Source organism: Equus quagga, chromosome 20 (assembly GCF_021613505.1).
Source record: "Equus quagga isolate Etosha38 chromosome 20, UCLA_HA_Equagga_1.0, whole genome shotgun sequence".
Classification (NCBI taxonomy): domain Eukaryota; kingdom Metazoa; phylum Chordata; class Mammalia; order Perissodactyla; family Equidae; genus Equus; species Equus quagga.
This window is the reverse complement of record NC_060286.1, coordinates 14252982-14280514: the sequence shown is the minus strand read 5'-3', so window position 1 is coordinate 14280514 and position 27533 is coordinate 14252982. Positions and strand designations below refer to the sequence as shown.

Here is a 27533-nt window from a genome sequence, read left to right as displayed (position 1 = left end):
CACCAAGGTGCTCAGACACTGCGTAGGTGCCCCCACCAAGCTGAGTAGCCCAGGCAAGCCACCAGTGAGGGTAGAGTAAAAGCATGCACGGGAAAGAAAGCACCCCTCCCCCCGCCACCTAGCACACCAACTCAGGCAGTTGGCTGGGGCAGGGGATCTGCACCAGATCACCTGCGGTTGCATGTGTGAAGCAGTGGCAGCCAGCGGGCAAACACAGAGAGCCATACTGGGACAACTTCCAACAGATGGGCAGAACTGCCAGTGGACACAGTGGGCTTTGAAAACACAGCTCCTGTCCCACTCAGTGGAGGCAGGTGGAAACTGCAACCAGATGCTACCACTGTGCACTGCCAAAGGTCCACTCCATCAAATACCATGAAGAAATATATTAATACTCCAGACCAGAAGAAAAATGCCAACTGTCCAGAAACCAGTCCTGAAGTCACAGAAATTTGCAATCTAAATGACAGAGAATTCAGAATAGTTATTATAAAGAAACTCAATGAGTTACAAGAAAACTCAAAAAGACAGTTCAATGAACTCAAGAATAAAATTAATGAGCAGAGAGAATTCTTCACAAAAGAGATTGGAACTCAAATATTGGATTATAGATATTTCAGAGGGAGAAGGGGGGAAGAAATGAGTAGAGAACTTATTTAAACAAATAATAGCTGAGAACATCCCAAACCTGGGGAAGGAACTGGAATTACATGTAAATGAAGCCGATAGAACTCCTAATTACATCAGTGTAAAAAGACCTTCTCCAAGGCATATATTAGTAAAACTGGCAAGAGTAAATTATAAAGAAAAAATATTAAGGGCAGCAAGGCAGAAGAAAATAACCTACAAAGGAACCCCTGTTAGTCTGTCAGTGGACTTCTCAGCAGGAACCTTATAGGCTAGGAGAGAGTGGAATGATATTTTCATAAGACTGAAAGACAAAAACTTTCACCCAAGAATGCTCAATCCAGCAAAACTATCCTTCAGATTTGGTGGAGAAATAAAAACTCCAAAACCAAAGCTGAGGGAATTCATCACCACAAGACCTCCTACACAAGAAATGATCAAGAAGGACCTCATACCTGAAAAGAAAAGGTTGCGGCCAACCCCATGGCTTAGTGATTAAGGTCGGTGCACTCTACTTCCGTGGCCTGGGTTCGATTCCCAGGCACAGACCTACACTACTTGTAGGTGGGCATGCTGTTGTGGTGACCCACATACAAAACAGAGGAAGGTTGGCACAGATGTTAGCTCAGGGCAAATCTTCCTCAAGCAAAAAAAGGAAGATTTGCAACAGATGTTAGCTCAGGGTGAAGCTTCCTCAGAAAGAAAAAGAAAAAGAAAAGGCTTATAAAGCCTTGAGCAAGGAGATAAATAAGCAGAGAAAATCAGGAAATTACTGCTCTCTATAAGAACAGGTTAGCAAACAATTATAATATTTAAGACAAGGGGAAGGAAAGCATCAAAAATAACCATAATCACTTCATTTTAATCACAAACTCACAACACAAAACAGAATAAATTGTGACAATAATAACTTAGATGGGGAAGAGGAAAGGGACGGAAACTGCTTAGGCTAAAGAGAAAAGAAGCTATCAGAAGATGGACTATCTCATCTATGAGATCTTTTATACAAACCTCACAGTAACCACTAAATAAGTCAGAACAGAGACATAAATGATAAAGAGAAAACCGTCATAGAAAATCACCAAACTGAAATGGCAGTCAGAAATACAAGGGACAGGAAACAAGGGAAATATAGAACAACTGGAAAACAAGAGATAAAATGTCAGTATTAAGCCCTCATATATCAGTAACCACTCTAAATGCAAATGGATTGAATTCTCCAATCAAAAGACACAGAGTGGTGTGATGGATTAAAAAACAAGACCCAACAACATGCTGCCTCCAGGAAACACATCTCATCTCTAAAGACAAAAACAGGCTCAGAGTGAAGGGGTAGAAAATAATACTCCAAGCTAATGGCAAACAGAAGAAAGCAGATGTTGCCATACTTGTATCAGACAAAGTGGACTTCAAGATAAAACAGGTAAAGAGAGACAAAGAGGAGCAGTATGTAGTGATAAAAGGGACATTCCACCAAGAGGACATAACACTTAGGAATATATATGTACCTAACCCAGGAGCGCCAAAGTATATAAAGCAATTGCTAACAGACATCAAGAGAGAAATTGACAGCAACACAGAGGGGACCTCAATACCATACTTACATCAATGGATAGATCGTCCAGACAGAAAGTCAACAAGGAAACAGTGGCCTTAAATGAAATGCCAGACCAGATGGACCTTATAGATGTATCTATAAGATTCCATTCAAAAACAGCAGAATACACATTCTTCTCAAGTGAACATGGAACATTCTCAAAGACAGACCATATGTTGGGAAACAAAGCAAGCCTCAATGAATTGAAGAAGATTGAAATCATATCAACCATCTTTTCAAACCACAAATGCTATGAAACTAGAAATCAACTATAAGAAAAAAGCTGGGAAAGTCACAAATATGTGGAGACTAAACCAACATGCTACTAAACAATGTATCAATGAAGAAATCAAAGGAGAATTAAAAAAATATCTGGAGACAAATGAAAATAAAAATACATCATACCCACTCTTATGGGATGCAGCGAAAGCAGTTAGTTGTAAGAGGGAAATTCATAGCAATACAGGCCCACCTTAACAAATAGGAAAAATTTCAAATAAGTGATCTTAAACTACTCCTAACAGAACTAGAAAGAGAAGAACAAGTGAGACCCAAAGTTAGAAGAAGGAAGGAAATAATAAAAATTAGAGCAGAAATAAATGAAATTGACACCAAAAAGCAGTAGAAAGGATCAATGAAACTAAGAGCTGTTTTTTTTAATAAGATAAAGTTGACAAACCCTTAGCAAGGCTAACTAAGAAAAAGAGAAGACTCAAATAAATGAAATTGGAAATGAAAGGCGAGAAATTACAACGGATACCACAGAAATATGAAGCATTATAAGAGAATACTATGACAAACTATATGCCAACAGATCAGACAACCTGGAAGAAATGGATAAATTCTTCGACTCATACGACCTCCCAAAAGTGAATCAAGAAGAAACAGCAAATATGAATAGACCAATCACAAGTAAAGAGATTGAAACAGTAATCAAAATCTTCCCACGAATCAAAGGTCTGGCACCAGATGTCTGCTCAGGAGAATTCTACCAAACATTCAAAGAAGATTTAATACCCATCCTTCTCAAACTATTTGAAAAAATTGAAGATTGACCACTTCTTAATTCATTCTATGAGGCGACTATCACCCTGATCCCAAAGCCAGACAAGGACAGCACAAGGAAGGAAAATTACAGGCCAAGATCACTGATGAACATAGGTGCAAAAATCCTCAACAAAAGACTAGCAAAGCAGATACAGCAAGACCTTTAAAGTATCATGCATCATCAAGCGAGATTTATATCACAGACGCAGGCATGGTTCAACATCCATAAATCAATCAATGTGATATACCACATTAACAAAATGAGGAATAAAAATCACATGAACATCTCAAATAGATGCAGAGAAAGCATTTGACAGGATCCAACATCCATTTATGATAAAAACTCTCAATAAAATGGATATAGAAGGAAAGTAGCTCAATATAATAAAGGCCGTATATGACAGACCCACAAGCCAACATCACATATAATGGTGAAAAACTGAAAGCCATCCTTTTGAGAACAGGAACAAGACAAGGGTGCCCACTCTTGCCACTATTATTCAACATATTACTGGAGCTATTGGCCAGAGCAATTAGGCAATGAAAAGAAATAAAATGTATCCAAATTGGTAAGGAAGAAGTGAAATTCTCCCTGTTTGTGGACAACATGATCTTATATATAGAAAACCCTAGGGGGCGGCCCTGAGACCGAGTGGTTAAGTTTGTGCCTTCCACTTCGGTGGCCCAGGGTTTTGCCAGTTCAGATCCTGGGTGTGGACATGGCACCACTCATCAAGCCATGCTGAGGTGGCGTCCCACGTGCCGCAACTAGGAGGACCCACAGCTAAAAATATAGAACTATGTACTGGGGGGCTTTGGGGAGAAAAAGAAAAAGTAAAATCTTTAAAAAGAAAACCCTAAAGAATCCATCAGAAGACTATTAGAAATAATCAACAACTACAGCAGAGTTACAGGGTACAAAATCAACTTACAAAAATCAGTTGCATTTCTGTACACTAATAACAAACTAACAGAAAGACAACTCAGGAATACAATCCCATTTACAATCACAACAAAAAGAATAAAGTATCCAGAAATAAATTTAACCAAGGAGGTGAAAGACCTATACAATGACTACTGTAACACAATATTGAAAGAAATCGATGATGACATAAAGAAATGGAAAGATATTCCATGTACATGGATTGGAAGAGTAAACATATTTAAAATGTCCATATTACCTAAAGCAATCAACAGATTGAATGCAGTCCCACTCGGAATCCCAATGATATTCTTTATGAAAATAGAACCAAGAATCCTAAAATTTATGTGGAACAACAAAAGACCCTGAATGGCTAAAGCAGTCCTGAGAAAAAAGAACAAAGCTGGAGACATCACAATCCCTGACTTCAACATATACTGCAAAACTATAGTAATCAAAACAGCATGGTACTGGCACAAAAACAGATACATAGATCAATGCAACAGAATTGGAAGCCCAGAAATAAAACTACATATCTATGGACAGCTAATCTTTGACAAAGGAGACAAGAGCATACAACGGAGAAAGGAAAGTCTCTTCAATAAATGGTGTTGGGAAAACTGGACAGCCACATGCAAAAGAATGAAAGGGGACCATTATGTTATACCATACACAAAAATTAATTCAAAATAGATTAAAGACTTGAAGGTAAGACTTGAAACCATGAATCTCTTAGAAGAAAATATGAACAGAACACTCTTTGACATTGGTCTTAGCAGCATCTTTTCAAATACTATGTCTACTCAGGCAAGGAAAACAAAAGAAAAAATAAACAAATGGGACTATATCACGCTAAAGAGCTTCTGCAAGACAAAGGAAACCAGGAAGAAAACAAAAAGACAACCCACCAACTGGGAGAAAATATTTGCAAATCATATATCCGACAAGGGGTTAATCTCCAAAATATATAAAGAACTCACACAACTCAACAACAACAACAACAACAAAACAACCTGATCAAAAAATGGACAGAGGATATGAACAGACATGTTTCCAAAGTAGATATACAGATGGCCAAGAGGCACATGAAAAGATGTTCAACATCACTAATCATTAGGGAAATGCAAATCAAAACTACAATGAGATATCACCTTACACCCATTGGAATGGCTATAATCATCAAGACAAAAAGTAATAAATGTTGGAGAAGATGTGGAGAAAATGGAACCCTCATACATTGCTGGTGGGAATACAAACTGGTGCAGCCACTATGGAAAACAGCATGGAGATTTCTCAAATAATTAAAAGTAGAAATACCATACAACCCAGCTATCTCACTACTGGGTATTTATCCAAAGAACTTGAAATCAACAATGCAAAGAGACTTATGCACCCCTATGTTCATTGTAGCATTAGTCACAATAGCCAGACAGGAAGCAACCCAAGTGCCCATGAACTGATGATTGGGTAAAGATGTGGTATATATACAATGGAATAGTGCTCAGCCTTCAAAAAAGACAAAATTTTCCCATTTGCAGCAACATGAATGGACCTTGAGGGTATTATGTTAAGTGAAATAAGCCAGACAGAGAAAGGCAAACACCCCATGATTTCACTCACATGAGGAGGATAAACATGTGGACAAAAAGAACAGATTAGTGGTTACCAGAGGGGAAGAGATTTAGGGGCTGGGCAAAAGAGGTAAATGGTCACATATGTATGGTGACTCATAAATAATGTAGACCTGAAATTTCACAATGTTATAAACCATTATGACCTCAATAAAGTAAAATAAATTCCAATGGCATTTTTCACAGAAATAGAACAAATAATCTTAAAATTTTATGGAACCTTAAAAGACCCTGGATAGCCAAAGAAATCTTGAGAAAGAAGAACGAAGCTGGAGTCATCATGCTCCCAGATTTCAAATTACATTACAACGCTATGTTAATTAAAACAGTGTGGTATTAGCATAAAAACAGATACGTAGTTCAATGGAACAGAATGGAGAGCCTAAAATTAAACCCACACATATATGGTCAGTTAATTTACCACAGAGGAGCCAAGAATATACAATGGGCTAAGCACAGTCTTTTCTACACATGGTGTTGGGAAATTGGTTAGCCACATGCAAAGCAATGGAACTGGACCACTATCTTACACCATACACAAAAAATAACTCAGAATGGATTAGAGACTTGAACGTAAGATCTGAAATCATAAAACTCCTAGAAGAAAGCAAAGATAATAAGCTTCTTGACATAGGTCTTGGCAATGATTTTTTTAATCTGACACCAAAAGCATCAAAAGCAAAATCAACAAGTGGGAGTATATCAAACTGAAAAGCTTCTGTACAGCAGCACAATGAAAAGGCAACCTTCTGAATGGGAGAAAATATTCGCAAGTCATATATCCGATAAGGGGGTAATATCCAAAACATATGAAGAACTCGTAAGACTCAGTAGCAAAAAAAAATCCAATTAGAAAATGAGCAGAAGATCTGAATAGACATTTTTCTAAAGAAGACTCAGAGATGGCCAATAGGTACATGAATAGGTGCTCTACCTCATTAATGATCGGGAAATGCAAATCCAAACCACAATAAGATATCACCTCACACCTGTTAGAATGGCTATTATCAAAAAGACTAGAAATAAGTTTTGGCGAGAATGTGGAGAAAAGGGAACCTTTATGCACTGTTGATGGGAATGTAAATTGGTGCAGCCACAATGGAAAACAGTATGGAGTTTCCTCTAAAAACTGAACTACCATATGATCCAGTTATTCCGCTTCTGGGTATTTAGATAAAGAAAACAAAAACACTAATTTGAAAAGATATATACCCCCATGTTCGTTACAGCATTATATGCAATAGCTAAGATATGGAAACAATGTTAAGTGTCCGTCAGTGGATGAATACATGAAGAATTATAGACAATGGAGTATTAATCAAATTCAAAAAATTCAAAGAAGAATGAAATTTTGCCATTTATGACAACGTGAATGGACCTCAAGGGCATTATGCTAAGTGAAATAAGTCAGACAGGGGCCGGCCCAGTGGCACAGCGGTTAAGTTCGCATGTTCCGCTTTGGTGGTCCAGCGTTCACCGGTTCGGATCCCGGGTGCGGATGTGGCACTGCTTGGCAAGCCATGCTGTGGTAGGTGTCCCACATATAAAGTAGAGGAAGATGGGCACAGATGTTAGCTCAGGGCTAATCTTTCTCTGCAAAAGAAGAGGATTGGCAGCAGATGTTCGCTAAGGGCTAATCTTCCTCTAAAAAACAAAAATGTCAGAGAAAAACAAATACCATGTGATCTCTCTTATATGTTGCATCTAAAAACAAGCAAAATCCACAAAAACTAAGCTCATAGATACAGAGAACAGATTGGTGATTGTCAGAAGCTGTGGGACAGCCTGGGGGATGGGGTGAGGGGAGGTAGGAGAAATGGCTAAGCTGTACTTGTTTTTTGTTTTAGTTTAAATAAATTGAATTTTTTTAAAAAAGAAAATTTCCAAGACTTTTGCCCTTTTTAGTTCTCCTTAAAGCAAGATTCTTGAAAATGTCACTCAAAAAAAAAATTTGAGTCAACTCTGACTCCCTCTGTTAAGAATCAGCTTAGATTTTTCTTCTAGGAAGTCTTTTGTGACCACACCCACTCTTGTCTCCCCAGTGGAGTGTAGATATTATTCCTGTGTCTCTGACAGCTTATGTTCCCCTTACTACAACACCTGTCCCTCTTTAATCCTTGAGGGTGTCTTCATCTTATTTCATCTTTGAATTCATGTGACTAACACAGTGCCTAGGATAGTTAGCAGATACACAATAAATGTTTATTCAATAAATGCATGCATGAACAAATGAGTTACTGAACTACAGGGAAGGGTGTGAAGTGAATGACTTAGACAAGTCCTTTTAGCCCTAATGCATTGTCATCTGATACTGTTGTTTTTTGCTGAGTGGAATAATCCATCTCTATCCACAGTGTATTCTGTGAAATCTTGTTGAACTAAGAAGCAGAAAAAAACTTGCTGCTCCTATTTCTGCTGCTTATCTATTGTGCCCTCAGGGCCTTGGTCTCCTCCAGTATAAAATAAGAACAATATACCCCCACTGTCTACCTTACAGGATTATTATAAGGATTAGATGATACAACATACACGCAAACATTTTAGAAATTAAATTTAGTGAAGAACTTGTCAATTCTTCAGGGGCATCTATTGTGATATAATTCCTTCAGTGAATTCTTCATGGTTTGAACTTTTTGTTTTGTGATCACAGCTTTGACTTCTTTATTTGTTGTGAGTCACATATTTTAGATAGTGACTTCTTAGTACACTCTCAGTAATCTTGGCTTCATTTACCTTTGAATTTACCAATGTATGGAAGACTTTCTAAGAACATTGCTATTGTGTCTGGATTCTACATAAAATACTTTGTGTTTTGAATCTGTTTTTTATTCCAGTAATACAACTTTGCCATTTATTTATGGATGCTTTGGAAGTGGGACAGTGGATCTACAGAAAGAAATGAAATTGAGTGTAGTTTCAGACCTAACTTGGTGACTGTCCAATGCTAACCAAGGGTGGCCTGTTCAGTACTTAGAAACTTACCAAAGGAAGGACATTATTTGCCCTCTCAAGAAGGATGGTGAGAGACACTGAAATTTTCAGAGTTCTTTGAAAATTTTTGTCTGATTCTCATTATATGAATTTAAAGTAATGATTTAATTTCAGATTTAGCGTCTGCGCCAGAATCCTGTGGGGCCAGCGTATTATTTGAAATTTCCATTACAAAGCTCTTTAAATTCTTTATTCTCATACTTTTCTCAAAGCTATCTTCTGTGATCTCCTAGTTAAAGAGGGAGTATGTGTGAGATGGCATTTTACAATAATGTATTTTCTTCTGATTACAGGAGAAGTTCATGTTCATTGTAGAAAAACTTGGAAAATGAAAGAAAGGTATAAAAAAATAAGAATTACCTAAATTCTGTAGTCTAATATATCTTCTTGTTTGTCTCAGTACATCCATCAGTCCAAGTGTTTATCACTCTCTGTTTTTAAATATAATTGGGTAGGGCATGTATTCAAAACCTGTGGAATTCACTGGTCACTTTCTGAAACCTGATAGGTGAGTTTTCTTTTTTTTAACTTACAATTGACTTTTAAAATTTAATTATTAATTTTCCTTTTGAACTTTTATTCTACAAATATCAGAAACTTGCCTTAAAGTATAAGATATAATTAAGAACCTGTTTATCTGATAAACTCTTCCTTCTTGTTGGCTGCTTATTATCAGGTAGATGAATTTAATGCACCTGAAGGATGTGTGGTGGTGTCACATGAAGAGGGGGAGATCTGTGTGGTCATTGGCCAATCATTTTACTTTCTGGGCCATGATTCTTTGTCTGTGAAAGAGAACTTTGACTCAGATGATCTCCAAGCCCCCTGCTATTTCTAATTTTATGCTGCTCTGGCGCTTTCCACTCAAGATTAGGTTTTGTGGGCATACAACTGTCAGGAGTCATGTGAACCTTGGTGGAGCCTGTTTTTTTTATGGTCTAAGTCAGGGTTTTTCAAACTGCTGCTCATGATTCATTAGATCATTCATTCATTCAACAGCTTTTTATTGAATGCCTATTATGTGTCTGGCAGTATTTAAACACTTGGGATACACAAGGTAAAGATATAAAAGCTAATAGTGTAGAGGGAAGGAACAAATAAGAAACAAAATAAATATGTGAAAATATATGGTCTGTAAGATGGTGATTCATTTACTAGTGAAAAATAAAGCAGACAAAGCAGACAGGGAGAATTGGGGAAGTTGCGTTTTTGCATAGGGTGTCAGGAAAGGCCTAACTGAGGAGGATATCTGAATGAAGAGGTAAGTGCGTGAACCATGTTCATATCTGGGCAGGAGCATTCTGGGTGCAGGACTGCAAATGCAAAGGCCTGAAGCGGAAGTGTAACTGGTGTGTTGTAGGAACAGTAAGAGGGCACCATGTGGTTGAACTAGTAGGGTAAGAAGAGTGCTAGGAGGGGAGTCAGGATCATAAGGGATGAGAGGAGCGAGGGGTTGTCTAGGGCATTGTTGGCATTGTAAGGAATTTGGGTTTTACTCTGGTTAAAGTGGGGAGCCACTGGAGGATTTTCAGCAAAGGAGTGATGTGAGCATCCCTCCAGCTGTTTTGTTCAGGATGAACTGAAGCATGGGCCAAGAGTGGAAGAAGGAGACAAGGTAGGAAGCTCTTTCAGTAATCCAGTGGGTTGTGAAATCAATTGAGCTGGTTACAAGTACTTATTAAATAAAAAATATAGAACAGACGAGCCAGCCCGGTGGCATAGTGGTTAAGTTGGCACACTCCGCTTCGGTGGCCTGTGGTTTGCAGGTTCAGGTCCTGGATGTGGACCTGTCCCTCATCAATCCATGCTGTGGCGATGTCCCACATACAAAACAGAGGAAGACTGGCAAGGTATTAGCTCAGTGACAATATTCCTCCATCAAAAAGAGGAAGATTAGGGGCTGTTCCGGTGGCACAGCAGTTAATAACACACATTCCACTTTGACGGCCCATAGTTCACTGGTTCAGATCCTGGGTGCGGACATGGCACCACTTGGCAAGCCATGCTGTGGTAGGTGTCCCGCATATAAAAAAGTAGAGGAAGATGGGTACGGATGTTAGCTCAGGGCCAGTCTTCCTGAGCAAAAAGAGGATTCCAGCACTTAGCTCAGGGCTAATCTTCCTCAAAAAAAGAAAAAAAAGAGGAAGATTGGCAACAGATGTTAGCTCAGGGCCAATCTTCCTTATGACGAGAAAAAAGAAAAACATATAGAATAGAAAACCCTGTGTTGCATATAGTAGGCGGTAAGTATTGTTTAATGAATTTATGCTAAATAAATGTGGGTGTACTGGGATGCAGTATAAAATTACTTATTACTATTAAAAAGTTTGAAGGCCATTATTCTAAGATATTTATATTACTGGAACTAGAGGTGACTTTGGGTTTTGGACACATTCTCAGGGAGTGGCTCCGGCATGAAACAGGCTGTCTTCCTATAACCGTGTTTCATCAGTCAGCAGTTTGGCCTTCTTTCCCTTTCCTTTATGTTCCTCTCTTCTCTTATTTCCAACTGTTTGCGAAGAGTTCTTAACAGGAGGTACTAAATTGTGATTTTTGTTTTCAGACCCTCTTCTGCTTAGGTTTTTTTTCCTAAAGATCCTTTGTCTTTTTCCTCTTTAACATTCCTCTGGCTTTGTGGCCTTGTGCCCTGTCAGTCAGTGCGCCCACCCCGGGTTCTTCTCCTGCCATCAGGGACTGCCCGTTTACCTGCATATATTCCCACCTACTCCTGCACTGTTACTGTTGCTGTAGCAACTGTCATCTCGATCTCCCTCCTTCCTCTTGCTTTTTTCTTCCTCCTGCCAACCACTATTCATTAAACTCTCCCTTCTCAGTTTTACACACTGTGAGGTCAAGGCTGATCCTTGTAATCACAACTGTCAGAAGGTAGGACCAGGAATAGTGTTAAGATGAAGATTAAATGGCTGCTTACGAAACCCTTCTCTATTTTCCGCAGCTTGGGGTGACGGGGGATTTGAATAAGCCAGGCCGTTTGATGAACTGACATGACTAAATGTTGAGTCCCTAATTCTGTGGAAGAGTCATGAGTATCCTAGAACAAATCTGTTATGGCATTGCCGCCTCATTCATTTTGAGACCTGGGTTGGTTCTCTGTGACTCTGGGAATGGCTGGGCCAAAGGCAGAAACGTGGGCTCTGGATCATTTCAGCTCTGGGCCTGTCCCTGTTCTGGAAAGTGATGATTAGAAGCACTTTAAAGCCTACCATCCATGTTTGCCATTTGATTGTCTAGAGATCTCTTTATCCTAAATTTAGTCAAGCCCTTCTGCCGACTTCAGTCAATCTTAAATTTCTGGATATTCAAAAAGGGAAGGAAATTTTACTACATACACTGAACCTGCATCTATATTTCAAGCCAGAGAGGCTTGGTGGTGAATAATGTTCTGAGGCAAATAAGTTTGTTTAGTCACAGAGCACAGTGTGTCTTTCTCAAGCTGTTGTCCAACAGTTTTGGTTTACTCTAGAGAAGTCTCAATCTTGGAACTGAGGATTGTAGTAGAAAAAAACAAAAGAGAAAGCCCAGGTTCTTCCCCTTCCAACTCACATAAACGAAATGGTTAAGGGATTATTGGGACCCTGAACACACTTGAATGGAACTGGTATGGGCTATTACTCCCTGAACTTGTTCACTTTTTAACTAATTCTAGTGTCCTCTAGGATTTGTCATATTCTGTGGATTGAGTTATAGGAAGTACAAAATGTCCCATATTTCTTATGGATCATCCTGTGCTAAAGCAGAAACTGGAGGGGAAAGATTTTCCCCTACCTAAAGGACTTTGGTTTGCCTCTCTGGTTGTACGATACCAGCTCTGATGTCTGTGATTTGGAATAGCAGTGCCTTGACTCCAGGCATTTCACAGGTTTTAGGAAACTTTCACGTAGAAACTATGAGTAAATTCATGCCAGTGGGCTTTGGAAAACCTTGTTGGTACCATCAGAGGAATTACTTAATCATGGATTTGTGGAAATCTAGGTTCATAGAGCCTGATCTTGGAATCTTTATCAATGCTGTGTCTCATGCTAGACGTGATACTGCTACTTTCCCTGGAAACAGCCTCAGCTTATTTCTCTTCTGTTTCGAGGCCTTAGCCTTGGCCAAATACTTGTAAAAATATTCTGTTTACCTCACCAGAGCAATGAAGAAGTCCAGTTGCGTATTTTTCAAGGGGCCCAAAAAAAACCAAAAAACCAGGAGACCACACTAGTGAGCAATATTTTCCTAATGTTCTGAGGTTCTCTTGCTTTTCTTCCTGGATCTTTTACATGCTGACCCTTGGATCACCTCCTGCCCCATTCTTGTTGCATTTTATGACAGATTCTTGGTTGAAGATAGGTTGGGAATAGATTTATTGTTTTTTTTTAAATAGGAATATTTTGATTTGAAGTCATTTTAACTTGTTGCTAGTCATTTCAAGATATTGCTCAGGTCATTTGGGTGTGTAATGGTAGTCTCTTTTCTCTAGAGGAGTGGAGATAGTGGCATCTCTGTTATCAAGATCAGAGTCCAGAAAGTAAGTCAAGATTGGGGCATTCTTGTGTACGGGTACCCTCAGTTCTCCAAAAGGAAACGAGAAACTTCTCCTTCAGGGAATGTGTTGAAAACAGGAAAAAACACTTCAGGCATTGTTGGTGGAGTGGAACTCTGACCTCAAAAGGAATTGGAGTCCTTTCTGCTAATAGAAATGGGGCTGTCAAAAGTGCCATATTGCGTGGTTGACTTTTCATTGAATCTCTGGCAATTTACTTTCTCTCTACCTTGTTTCTACCCCCTACCTACCATCCATCTCTTCTCCCAAAATTCCAAAATGAAACTATGATTCTCAAAGTGTAGTTTGAAATTCAGATTCCTGGGCCCTCTTCCGAAGTTGAATTAGAATATCTAGGGGTAGATCCTGAGAATCTACATTTTTTAAAAGTCCCAGATAATTTCTCATGCACATTACACCAGGAATCATAAACTACAGGATCTTTGTCATTATCTTTATAAATTGACTGTGAGCGCAAACTGCTTCTAAGCCTTTTCTTCCTGATGAACCAGTTATCTTTACCATTCTCATCAGGAGGAGCCTGCTGCAGAACCCCCGCTGAGAAATTACTGTTAACATAGCTCACTTTCTGGATTTCAGGTGTCTTTCCATCCCCCTGTTAGGAATTGAATGTTGCACCCAAACATGAAGTATTCAGTTTTAGTAGCTGCTGCTCTTTAGATGGCACCCCTAAACACTCTAGGAGCCGAATTCCTATGTATCTACCCTCTCTGTGTGAGAGATAGGAGTTCCCAGCGTGGAAGCATAGGTGAGAGAGAAGTTAGAAACAGACTCCTGTAGAGGGGCCAGATTGCAAACATAGATCAAGGAGCTTGGGGTGGGAATGGGATGGGCCTGGATGCCTGTCCTGGGCAGTCTTCTACAGGCCTGACTAGAATGGGCAGAGGAGGTTCCTGTTAACAGATAGAAAGGGTATTTGCCAGAGGCCCCAGCTTTCCTGTCAGGGATGCCTGAGCTGATGCAAACCCCTGCTGCTATGGCTGGTGGGGCTGGCCAAGTTTCTTTTTGCTGAGTCTTGTTTGCACCCCCAACTCCTCTTCAGTCCTACAGATGCTGGTTTATTTGCTCACTCCATGCTGGTCTTGGATTGAAAGCCTCTCATTGTTTTTGAGCTCAGTGTTTAGATAACACCACATGCCTGTGGCAGCTAGGGCACCCTGTAAAGGAAATGCCTGGGCTCTAACAGCCCCGGCATTCATTCTCTGTATGTGAGTGGATGTGGCCTGTGTTTAGGACCATTATAAGAACATTTCTCTGCAGGGATTATTACTTGGGGGCCTTCAGGTGTCCCAGGCTTCTCCTTGATGTTTAGAGTTCTAGGGACCGTTTTCTAGGTCTCTTCTTCCTTCCATTCCAATCATAAGAAGATTAAAGTCTGTTTTGCCCAAGCCTTATTTCCACACACAGCTGCTGTACCAGAGCATTCTTCCCTGTGGTGAGAAGACTGCTTTGCAGGGCACAGGACCGACTGGCTAGTGGTGGTGCAGACTGTTTTTATGACCAGGCCAGATTGGCAGCTGCCTTTGCACTGTGGTTTCAGGGGTTCCTTTTCCTATAGGGTATCTCCTTTCTTGTCTCCTTAATCTTGCCCATCACTCTCTTGCTAAAAAAAAAAAAGGAAGAAAATATTATCTTCATTCAATATTAAATCTCTTCTGATAGCATATAGTTCTTTAAGTTTTCACTTAGTAAAATACCATTAAAACTTCTTTCTTAAAAGTTATTCGGGGGCTGGCCCGGTGGCCAAGTGGTTAAGTCTGCACACTCTGCTTCAGCAGCCCAGGGTTCGGATCCTGGGCGCGGACATGGTACCACTCATTAGGGCATGTTGAGGTGGCGTCCCACATGCCACAACTAGAAAGACCCACAACTAAGATATACAACTATGTACTGGGGGGGTTGGGGGAGAAAAAAAGCAGGAAAAAAAAAAAAGAAGATTGGCAACAGTTGTTAGCTCAGGTGCCAATCTAAAAAAAAAAAAAAGTTATTCAAATAAATCTGCTAGGCTGTAATTTAGGTATCTCAAGCCCCTTTCCAGTTCTGCAATTCCCTATAATTTATAAACTTTTTTATAGTTTGTCGTAAACAGAAGCAATGTCTGTGTGAAGCAGAGCAAGTGGTACTCATTTCTGCAGCATCCCTGATGCATATACCTAACCTTACTTTCCTACCAGTAATTCAGTGCTCCAAGAATTGAAGAAAGAAAAGTTGGTTGTGACACGGACAGTCAGCATTCATTCCTCCATAATAAACTAGTGTCCGGGTAATCATGGGTACTGACTACTAGAAAGATAAAGCACACACAGATACACACAGACACACCCCCACACACGCCGTTTCTTGCTTAGTACTATATAATTGGTTAATGTTCATGGCCATCCTAGTTCACTGTAAAATGGACATATCTTCTGAGTCATCAAAAGAAATTATTTAGAACCATACTATGTGACTTTTTATTAAATGTTATGAACATTATGAAACTACGGAAGAGTATTAGGCAACCAGAGTATACCACTCCCTAGTAAAGCTGGATAAATGGAATCACATATATTAACCAAAGTATTTTCAAAACTAAATATAAACTTGTTGGGAATTGTAAAGGGAAACAAGTCATCTTGCCTTTCCAATTGTTGTAACTACTTGCTCTGCATTTAATTTATTTTTTTATTTATTTATATTTTTTTAAAGATTGGCACCTGAGCTAACAACTGTTGCCAATCTTTTTTTTTTTTTTTGGTTTTTCTCCCCCAAACCACCCCCAGTACATAGTTGTACGTTTTAGTTGTAGGTCCTTCTAGTTGTGGCATGTGGGATGCTGCCTCAGCGTGGCCCGATGAGCAGTGCCATGTCCGTGCCCAGGATCCGAATGAGCAAAACCCTGGGCCGCCAAAGCAGAGTGTGCAAACTTAACCACTCGGCCACAAGGCCGGCCCCTGCATTTAATTTAAAATTTTTCTTTAATATTTACTCTCAAGTCATGCTGTAGGGAATATAAAACTTCTGTAAACAGATTAAAAATTCAAAAATAAATGCCTAAATAATTAAGTGATTATTATTGAAAAAATATCCAGAATAAACAATAACGTATCTGTTTTTCTTGCTAATGGTTCTTGTAATTCTAAAATAAAGGATAAATACACCCCTTAAATGCCATCCAGGATTAGCCAGTGGCAGTGGACACAACTCACTTCCTACAATCTTGACAAGTATCTATTTGATTATGCAGTTAGCTGGGGTAAATGAAATAAGCAATCGTTTTAATATGTCTCTTCTTTCAATATGCTTGTGTTATCTTTTTCCCATAAATTTACTGGTAATTCACCTTTTGTGGATTGAAAAGGGGAATCGACAGGTTAAATAACTTGCTTTAATATAATCAAGGAGCTGTCCTGTCCTCATTATTACCTTCTAGCCCACTGCATAGAAATACCTGTATGCCGAAATTCAGGTGTACAAGCATCACAGGATGCTCTGGGCACATGTTGGGGAGAAATAAATGTGGTGTATTTTGTAGACTCTTGTCCAACCTCCCTCATGCCTGATTCCTGTGCTTTCTGCCTTCCAGTTCTCTCCTGCGCTATGGTGGCAACCTATCCCTTCAAAGTGCTATGAGTGTGCGATTCAACAGCAATGGGACCCAGCTCCTGGCCCTGAGGCGTCGCCTGCCCCCTGTGCTCTATGACATCCACTCCCGCCTGCCTGTGTTTCAGTTTGACAATCAGGGTTACTTCAACTCTTGCACCATGAAAAGCTGCTGTTTTGCAGGAGATCGTGACCAGGTAAGTGCCTTCTGCCTCCTGCATCCCACACTCATGCTCCTCTTGGATTGCTGTTTCTGTACTGGTCTTTATTTCGCTTTAGCATCAAGTCAGGTGGAAACAATTGAGAGGAACAATGAGTGTGTGGGGACGTTCTGGCTTAATAGTGAGTTTCCTCATCAGAACTGCCATTGGGTAATATGAGGCACTCACCGTAAACCAAGGCTGGGCAGAATATGGTTCTGAGCAACCTAGCTCTGCCAAGTTTGTGAACAGATTTTAAGATTCTGAGAATGTATCACTTCAAAAGAAAGGAGGAGGTCCATGGAAAATTAGCCTGCCAAAAAAAGATAGACCTTTTTTTGTATCAGTAAAACACAATGATGAATGAAACAAACTAAGTACCCTCCAAGAGACATAGATCCTGAATAGCCCCTTAGGATGGCATTTTTTTCTTGGATGAAATGGGCTGAGCAGCTTTGTTTGAGAGGAAGCCAGATGCTGACTCTTTTCCTTTTTATTGCCAGCATCACAACTGAGCAGGAGAGCCCAAGCTGTGAGTTTCCAGCCTTTTCATACTCTCTCTGGGAATCGAGATACTGATGTTGACTTAGAGCTGGCAATTTTAAAACATGCTTAGCATTCTTGCACCTGTCTGTCTTGGCCATAGAATTTCTGAAGAGGATGTCAGTGAGTGGATCACTTGGACTGGTCTGAGGCTGGTCTGAGTAATGAAGCTGACTAAAGACAAATATAAAGAAAGATTGATCAAAGAAACAGGTTTTTTTCCTTTTCAAACACAACAAATCTTATTGCTCCTTCACGTCTAGATTGGAAAAAACAGAAACCTTAGTCTCTGGTTAATGCTTAGTGTTCTCTTTAGGTCCATCAACTATGTCAAATTTTGACGTATATTCACACATGCTGTACTCCACCTCTTTAGAGTTATTTGTGGGCAAGTTTCATAAAAGAAATAGCTCTTTGAGAACCTGTGAAGACCCTGCTTTTCAAGGCAATAGCTAGGATTTTTCTCCTTTAACTGCTAGAGGTTGCTAGAGGTTCTTCGACATCATGGCTTTAGGATTAGTATACAGGCGTACCTTGTTTTATTGCATTTCACAGATATTGTGCTCTTTAAAAATTGAAGGTTTGTGGCAACTCTGCATTAAACAAGTCTATCAGCGCCATTTTTCCATCAGCATTTGCTCACTTCATGTTTCTGTGTCACATTTTGTAATTTTCACAATATTTCAACCTTTTTCATTATTATTATATTTGTTATGGGGATCTGTGATCAGTGCTCTTTCATGTCAGTATTGTAATTGTTTTGGGGTATCTTGAACTGTGCCTATGTAAGATGGCAAACATAATAAATGTTGTGTGTGCTCCACCAACCAGCCATTGCTCTGTCTCTCTCCCTCTCCTCAGGCCTCCCTATTCCCCAAGACACAAAAATATTGAAATTAGGCCAACTAATAACCCTACAATGACCTGTAAGTGTTCAGGTGAAGGGAAGAGTGGCACATCTCTCACTTAAATCAAAAGTTAGAACGATTAAGCTCAGTGAGGAAGGCAGGTCAAAAGATAGGCTGAAAGCTAGGCCTCTTGTGCCAGTTAGTCAAGTTGTGAATGCAAAGGAAAAGTTCTTAAAAGAAGTTAAAAGTACTCCAGTGAACACATGAATGATAAGAAAGTGAAACAGCCTTCTTGCTGATGTGGAGGAAGTTTTAATGGTCTGAATAGAAGATCAAACCAGCCACAACATTCCCTTAAGCTAAAGCCTAATCCACAGCAAGGCCCTCACTCTCTTCAATTCTCTGAAGGCTGAGAGGGGTGAGGATGCTGCAGAAGAAAAGTTTGAAACCAGCAGAGGTTGGCTCATGAGGTTTAAGGAAAGAAGCTGTATCCATGACATAAAAGTGCAGGTGAAGCAGCAGATGCTGGTGTGGAAGCTGCAGCAAGTTCTCCAGAAGATTGAGCTAAGATCATTAAGGAAGGTGGCTACACTAACCAACAGATTTTCAGTGTAGACGAAACAATCTTATATTGGAAGACGTTGCCGTCTAGGAATTTCATAGCTAGAGAAGTAAAGTCACTGCCTGGCTTTAAAGCTTCAAAGGACAGGCTAACTCTCTTGTTAGTGGCTAATGCAGCTGGTAACCTTAGGTTGAAGCCAATGCTCATTTACCATTCTGAATAGCTTAGGGTCTTTAAGAATTATGCTAAATGTATTCTGCCTGTGCTCTATAAATGGAACAATAAAGCTTTGCTGACAGCATAGGTTTACAGCATGGTTTACTGAATATTTTAAGTCCACTGTTGAGACTTATCTCAGAAAAAAAGATTCCTTTCAAAATATTACTGTTCATTGACAATGTACTGGTCACCCAAGAGCTTTCATGGAGACTTTCAATGAGATTAGTGTTGTTTTCATGCTTGCTAACATAATATCAATTCTGCAACCAGTGGATCAAGGAGTAATTTCGACATTTAAGTTATAGTATTTAAGAAATATGTTTTATAAGGCTACAGCTGCCATAGATAGTGATTCCTCTGATAGATCCGGCAAAGTAAATTGAAAACCTTCTGTGGGCTGGCCCCGTGGCCAAGTGGTTAAGTTTGCGCACTCCACTGCAGGCGGCCCAGTATTTCGTTGGTTCCAATCCTGGGTGCGGACATGGCACTGCTCATCAGACCACCTGAGGCAGCGTCCCACGTGCCACAACTAGAAGGACCCACAACAAAGAATATACAACTATGTACCAGGGGGCTTAGGGGAGAAAAAAGGAAAAAAATAAAATCTTTAAAAAAAAAAAGAAAACCTTCTGGAAAGGATTCACCCTGCTAGATACCATTAAGAACATTTGTGATTTCATGAGAAGAGGTCAAAATATCAGTGTTAAGAGGAGTTTGGAAGAAGTTGCTTCCAATCCTCATGGATTTTGAGGGGTTCAAGACCTCAGTAGAGGAAGTAACTGCAGATGTGGTAGAAATAGCAAGAGAACTGAAGATGTGACTGAATTGCTGCAATCTCGTGATAAAACTTTAACAGATAAGGAGTTGCTTCTTATGTGTGAGCAAAGAAACTGGTTTCTTGAGACAGAATCTACTCCTGGTGAAGATGCTGTGAAAATTGTTGAAATGACAACAAAGGATTTAGAATACTGCATAAACTTAGTTAATAAAGCAGTGGCAGGGTCTGAGAGGATTGACTCCAATTTTCTTTTTTTCCTTTGGAAGATTCACCCCGAGCTAACATCTGTGCCAATCTTCCTCTATTTTGTATGTGGGTCACTGCCACAGCATGGCCGCCAACAAGTGGTGTAGGTCCCTACCCAGGAACCAAACATGGACCACTGAAGCAGAGCATGCCAAACTTCACCACTAGGCCTTGGGGCCAGCCTCAATTGATTCCAATTTTGAAAGAAGGTCTCCTGTAGATAAAATGTTATCCAACAGTATCACATGCTAGAGAAATCATTTGTGAAATGAAGAGTCAATGGATGCCGGAAACTTCATTGTTGTCTTATTTTAAGAAACTCCCATAGTCACCCCAACCTTCAGCAACCCCCACCCTCATCAATCAGCGGCCATCACATTCAGGCAAGACCCTCCACCAGCAAAAATGTTATGGCTCACTGAAGGCTCAGATGATGGTTAGCATTTTTTAGCAATGATGTATTTTTTGATTAAGGTATGTACATTGGTTTTTTAAACATAATGCTGTTGCACACTTAACAGACTACAGTATGGTCTAAACATAAATTTTATATGCACTGGGAAACAAAAGAATTCATGTAATTCACTTTATTACAATATTCACTTTATTGTGGTGGTCTGGAACCAAATCTGCAACATCTCTGAGGTATGCCTGCATGTAGTAAGACAATAATAAATGCTTGTTGAATTGAGTTGAACGTTAAAGAAATTGAGAATATCTTTTAAGTTGTCCAGGCTAGGGATTTCTCCTTTTATTAATAGAGAATATTTATCCAAATTGAGAAGGTATATTCAATTTGGAGTCCTAGGGCCTACTTAGCTGCCATCCATGCTTTGAATCACCAGGTGGCCTCAGTTATATAAGCGATGTCTCCTTGGAGAGGCCAAAATGCCTGAATGACTTAGATTTTACAGGCAATTTATTGCGTGGGTGAGAACAAATGATTTTTAGAGATGATTGGAGTCACAATAGAGCAGATAATTGTGTACTCTGCAGAATGGTTGATTTAGTTTCATTTAGCTGTGGAAATGACACTCGAGCCCCTCCCACCCTCACTTTTTTCCTTTTTTCCTTTCTTCTTTGCTTTTGTTGATTTTCTGTTTTCTGTCACCCTCTATGCATGTGATCCTTATTTCATTGAACAATAAAGAGTAGGCACTAAATGTAATGGTTTATTAGGCTATATTACCAGAGACACAGGGGCTGAAGGAGAGATAAAAGAGGTAAAAGAAAATGAATGTTGTTTTCTTTCTGTTCCTGTATTAGCAGCCAGAATCTGTCTGCATGGAGTCCTTAAAAGACTCAGAACAAAGACCTCTAGCCAATATGTAGAGCACCTGGACCATGGTTTCTCAACCTCGGCACTATCAGTATTTTGGTCAAATAACTCTTTGTTGTGTGGGGCTGTCCTGTGTGTTACAGGATGGTTAGTAGCACCCCTGGTCTCTCCCTGCTAGAGGCCAGAAATATCTCCCCTAGCCGTCCGTCCCCCAGACAACCAAAAATGTCTCCAGATATTGCCACATGTCCCCTAGGGGGTACATTGCCCCTGGCTGAGAACCTCTGACCTAGATTATAATTACCCATTTTGCCCAGATACATTGAGACAGGTGTTGCCACAGGCAGAGCCACACAAGGTGTTTTGTGATGGTCCTCGTTATGTTCAATGACAGGATGTAGTTGTTTTGCCTTTCTAGTTATATATAATGATAAAAACATTGAGTGGTTTTTGATTTTCTCACTCCAGATTTGACTGATTTATTATTTGTGGCTTTTGGCCTAAGGGAAGAGCTTATGGGGTACTACATGCGCTCTGACAAACTAGACTGCTTTTTGGTTGGGGTAAATGGTTGTGCATGGCTGAAGGAGGATGTGAAGTCGTTGACTCTAACTTTGAATCTGTTTCAGAGTTAAAGTCTTTAAAGTTTATTGATATTCACCCTATAGATTATCAGAAGTGTTTAACCTAGGCAATAGGAAATAGAGATTTATGTTTGGCTGTTTTTTTCACTCCTTGGGGAATAAGAAATGTAGCTAATTCATCTTTGTCTTGTTTCCAATGCCTGACACACAGAACACAATAAATATTTATTGAAGTGAATCTTGAGTACTTTGGTCAATATGTGGTGTTTAGCTTTCTGGGCCTAAGGCTTCTCTAACTGTAAATCAGGATTGATAAGTACCATTTTCCCTGCTCAACTTCCAGGGGCTTTAGGAGGATGAATTAAATAATAGATTTTCAGTGAAACTAATCTGCTGAGCTTATACTTTTTAAGTGGCACAGGAGGCCAAACTTACTGTCTCATTCCTGGAATATGTCTCTCAAAGGTGATTTATAGGCTCTGACTTTCCACACTCAGGGCGAAGGCAGCAGCTGCCACGGTTACAGTATGATCTGCAGGACTGACATGTATATTCTTTGACTAGTCCAGACAGGATCTTTTTTGCTGCTTTCAAATTCCAAAGCCTACCCTTTCCTTATATTGGTCTTTATAGTTGATCTTGCTCTTGTATACTTTGAGAACACCCACAGCCCGAGGCTCTGTGCTCTGGAACTCTTCATTTAGTCATGGGCTGGATAACCATCCCAGAGAATAATCTGAGAATTTCCATAATAGGAATGAGTGTGGTCAAGAAAGGCAGTAAGTTACTTATCTATCTGAAACAGTCTTCTGGCTTTTAATTGCAATGAGATCACTCAGTCCACACAAATGGACCCAGATATTATGTCAGAGAGCTTGTACTTCTTATTAGACTGTCCTAGATTCACTAATTCTTTAGCCTCAAAATGAAATTAATATTTCAAGAAACTAAGCTCAAGGAATAAAGTGTGAAATAGGCTGAACCTACTTTGTGTCTCCCCCCATGCTCATTCTCATTGCCACCATTGTAGATGAATTTTAATTATAGAGCTGTTAGAGATCATTTTGTACAAACCCTCCTTTTACAGATGAGAAAACAGGCTCAGAGAGGTTAGATACACAAGACATATACAAATTTGTAGCTGAGCTAGGATTAGAGCCCAGATTTTTGAGCTCTTAGTAGAGACTCCTTTTCACCATACAAAAAGGTCACAACTTAATGCCAACAGAAGCAAGGCAAGCAGCAAATAAGTGAATTGGGCTAGAAGTAAACCATGTGGAGTGGCGGAGATTGTGGCCAACTAGAGAGCCCACCTCAACCAAGTCTAAATGAATCCCATCTAAATGAAGCTTTGACTCAGCTTCAGCCGTTGTTGCCCTGAGGGTGTCTGGTTTTTTTCCAGGGAATCCAGAAATAAAGATTTTTATGTAGAGTCTCCTGATTTTTATGTATTGCAACAATTTCATACTTCGTTGTATGGATAGAACAAATCTGTGCACCATACCTATTCTGCTCTAGAGCCCCCAATTTGAAACCTCTGTGCTTCAGCAGGATGTTTTTCTCTCGTCTTTAGTTTTGTGGTCTGTCACTAATTCACAGGTGGGTGGAGACAAGTTCTTTTTGCCGTCTCCTACTGAGCCCTTCCTAACTTCATGCTTTTTTCCCCTCCATCTTTTAAAATAAGAAAGCAGGTATTTACTGAGCATCTACTGTGTGCCAGATGCTATGGTAGACCATTCACATGCCTGCTAGATAGCACCCTCTTTGAGATTCTCATTCAAAACCCTGTATACAATCTGTCTTCCCCACTTTGGGCTAAAAATACATGGTTTGTTTATTTCTAGTATAATCTTTTAATTATTCAAGTTTAATAACTTCTGTCATCAGATAAAGTGACATAAGATTGGCTGGGCATCAGCAGAAACAATTAGCCCCAAATAAAGCCTTGAACTTTTTTTTTTTAAACCAGCCCACCTTCTAGTCTTGTAGTGTAGTGAGGAATCTTGCAGTAAAACAGCATTCTTTCCCGTGGAGGTTACCTGAACCCAAGGGTTCTCCTCCTTCCTTTCGTATCATACTTGGATTTTTTCTAGTTGTTTTTCATTTTCTCCCTGAAGCCTGACTGGGTACATTCTGTCTCCCAAGCTTCACACTCCCCTCTGTATACTCAGTGAGCCAGTCTCTTAACAGGGTTAAAAAAGAAGGCCAATTGTCCACCTGCTAGTTTTTCTGGCACTCACTATAAGACAGCACTCGGTTTTGTTCCCTTTCTTGTGCAATGCCTTAAACGGCTCTTGCCCTAGATTGTGAGAGTCCAGCAGAGCAGCTCAGCCTTCTGGGAAGTCTTTCAGGCTACCAGGTATGTGTGACCTGGAAATGGACAGTATAATCTTCTCTTGCTTTAGTCTCTTCTAACACCTGACCTAATAGTCCCTACATCTTGCTGAAAGTGGGATGGGCAAGGAAGGAGAAAGTGTAATAAAATTTCCTTGAAAGGCTGAGCGCTGGAGTGGCTGAGTCCTGGGATCACTTACACAGGTCTTTCTTTTGAACTTGATAGATGGCAAGGCCCCCAAAACTATGTTAATTAAATCATCCTATCTCATTCCCTGGAGAAAAGTGCTGACTTGTACCCCGTGAATCTAACAAAACGGCCTTGAATGCCTGGCCTCAGACATTACATCACCACTCAACCTTTCTGTGTTGACAATATATGGGTATAGCAGAGGTGCAGGAATTCACTACTAACTGCGCTCCAGGCCAGTGAAGCACCCCATAAAGTTATAACTTGGGTTTTTTTAATAACTCAGTGCATTCCTGATTAAGCTCACTTGGGGACCTGGCATGCCATATGTTCTCCTTCATCTGAAATAATGGCACACTTTAACAGGGGGAGATTCAACTCTAGTGTTCCATCCGTGCTTTGTGACTTTGGGCTAATTTTTTCTTCTTCTCCTTGCCTTTATTTTATATCATATATTTTTAGCCCTTTATCTGCTAAAGCACTTTCATTTCGTATTAATCCTCCCAGTAACCTTTGGGTGTAGTTGGACAGGTTTCATTCCCACATGAAACTGAGGCCTAGAGCAGTTTGAAACGGTAGATCTAATCCATAGCAGAACCAGGCCTAGACTCAGTCTCTTGCCTGTGATTGTACCTTCTTCTTTGTAGGCATGCTGCCAATGGTGTTATACAGATCGAGTGGTGATAGCATTTTCCATGGGCTGACGAGGAAGAGCTGATACAGAAGGTTGTGGCAGAGGAATTCCTTGTTGTATATATTATGTAGGTGAATATTTTAGGAGACTTTTTATTTTGTAAAGAGAAGATAGTGTGAAAATATCTTGTTTGTTAAATCAGCCATTTGTAACTCTTTTTGAGTCCTAAACCTCTTTGTAAGTCTAAATGCTATGAACACTCATTTCAGAAAAATGTACATATGCATATAGTTTTGCATATAAAATTAAGGAATTTATGGAATTCCTGACCCTAGAGGTTCAGGTGTTAGCAATCCTGGATTAAGATTTTACCCACAGATTAGATCATCTTTTAGTCCATTTACTGATGCAGTTTTAGAACTTGGAAAGCTTAAAAGATTTTGGAGTATATGCAGGCTTGCTAGATATGATCTTGTTTGTCATTCTTCAGCTGAAAAAGAACACCAGGTGACCTGCTTTCTTCTTAGGAACAAATGGAATTGATATGATCTGGTGATACAACATGACAATTCTCCTTTAATGTATAGCTCATGGCTAGGAGTCTGGGCTCCACTGGGAAATCCCTGGTAGATGTTAACGAAGGGAACAGAGTATAACCTTTCCTGCTCCCCCTGCCCCGTCCTCCTTAGAGATTTTATTTTCAGTAGCTTTGCTTGTTTTTCGGGTGTCTTCAAAAAAGGAAAAAGGAAAGTAATATTCCTTCCTCTCAGTGGTTGGAGACCTTTGCTTGAATGAAGATACAAACACTCATATGCAGACTGGAATGAGTGATGCATCTCCCCACTTCCCAGTCCCCACACAGAAAAACTGAGGCCCACTGAGGAGAGATTCATTGCTGAAGGCCATTTGGTTGATAGCCCCTCCTCTTGCTCAGGTTTCCAAAAGAATTTTGCCAAATAAAGATTCATCTTTAAGTAATGCAGGCTACTTTGTTTTACAAGCAGCTGTTGGAGATTTAGAGCATTTTTTTATTTCTTCCCTACTGATTATTTGACTATTATTGGCTGCCTTTATGGAACATTTCTTTATTAATAGAATTTTTCCTATTCAGAACTTATAAAGGTTAGTTATTTTAGTAAACCAAAGAATTCCAGGAGCCTAATAGAGCTGAAATGGCAGATGGTCCAAAGAAGCAAGGATCATGTAACTTCACATGCAAAAAATAGTGTTGATCTTATGGGTATGCCTATTTGTGTGCTTTTATTGGGAGCCAATGGAATTCTATTTTCTCCAACCACAGATAAGTTAAAATAAATCTATGGCTTTGACCACTTCCAAAGAAAAATTTCCCTGATTTCTTTGAGTGATATTTGTGGCAGGCACTGGGTATAAATGATATGATCAAAGGTATATTATATACCAACTGGAAAATCTTGTTGTGGAAATAGTTTTCTAGAGAGCACATCACAGAATTGTTCAATCACATTTTTTTTCTTTCCTGACAAAAAGACAGGGAGAAATAGAGCTGTGTTTGATTTAAATGTTACATAGCAGTCTCTCTGCTGTTACTGATCGAGGCTAGAGAGCCATCTGGTTTTTCTGTCCTAGTCAATACAGTTAATTAGACAGTCATGCCATTTACTGGAGAATAATTAATCAATTACTGTGGAAGGAGCCTTGGAGAGAGCTGTGTAAGTTGATCAGTACTCAGTGAATAGTAACTGATTGATATGTTTCCTTCTCCATCAACAGATGGGGAATATCAAATGCTATGCAAACATGCACACACGCACACACACACACTTAATGCATACACATCCACACACACATATACATAATACATATACATATACTTAGAGAGAAAAATTGAGCAGAAAGACATTTCTCTGTTAGCAAAAGGCCTATTAAGACATATTCTGGTTTATTTTTTGGAATATATCAGATGGATGGCCTGTCCCTCCTCCTTTCTAGAACTTTTTCCTTTTAATGTGGATTTTGAGTGGAGGGGCATTTTTTGTTGATATCTGTATTTATAAACCCAATGAGGTCTTAGAATATAGTTAGTAGAGAGTTGTCTGTATTCTAAATTTGTCCCTTTTTTGGTTTGTTTAACCATTGAGGTTTAAATAAAGGTGTTAGGGAGGGGAGAATA

At 39.6% G+C, this 27533-nt stretch overlaps 1 protein-coding gene across 3 annotated transcripts in view; it reads left to right on the top strand.

Annotated features, from left to right (window-relative positions):
- LOC124230890 (DDB1- and CUL4-associated factor 5) overlaps positions 1–27533 on the top strand; it is a 112666-nt gene that overhangs the window by 54537 nt on the left and 30596 nt on the right. For all 3 annotated transcript variants that reach the window (XM_046647376.1, XM_046647377.1, XM_046647375.1), the window contains exon 6: positions 16948–17161. In XM_046647376.1, the coding sequence (XP_046503332.1) occupies positions 16948–17161 (214 nt within the window). The remainder of the gene's footprint in view (positions 1–16947; positions 17162–27533) is intronic.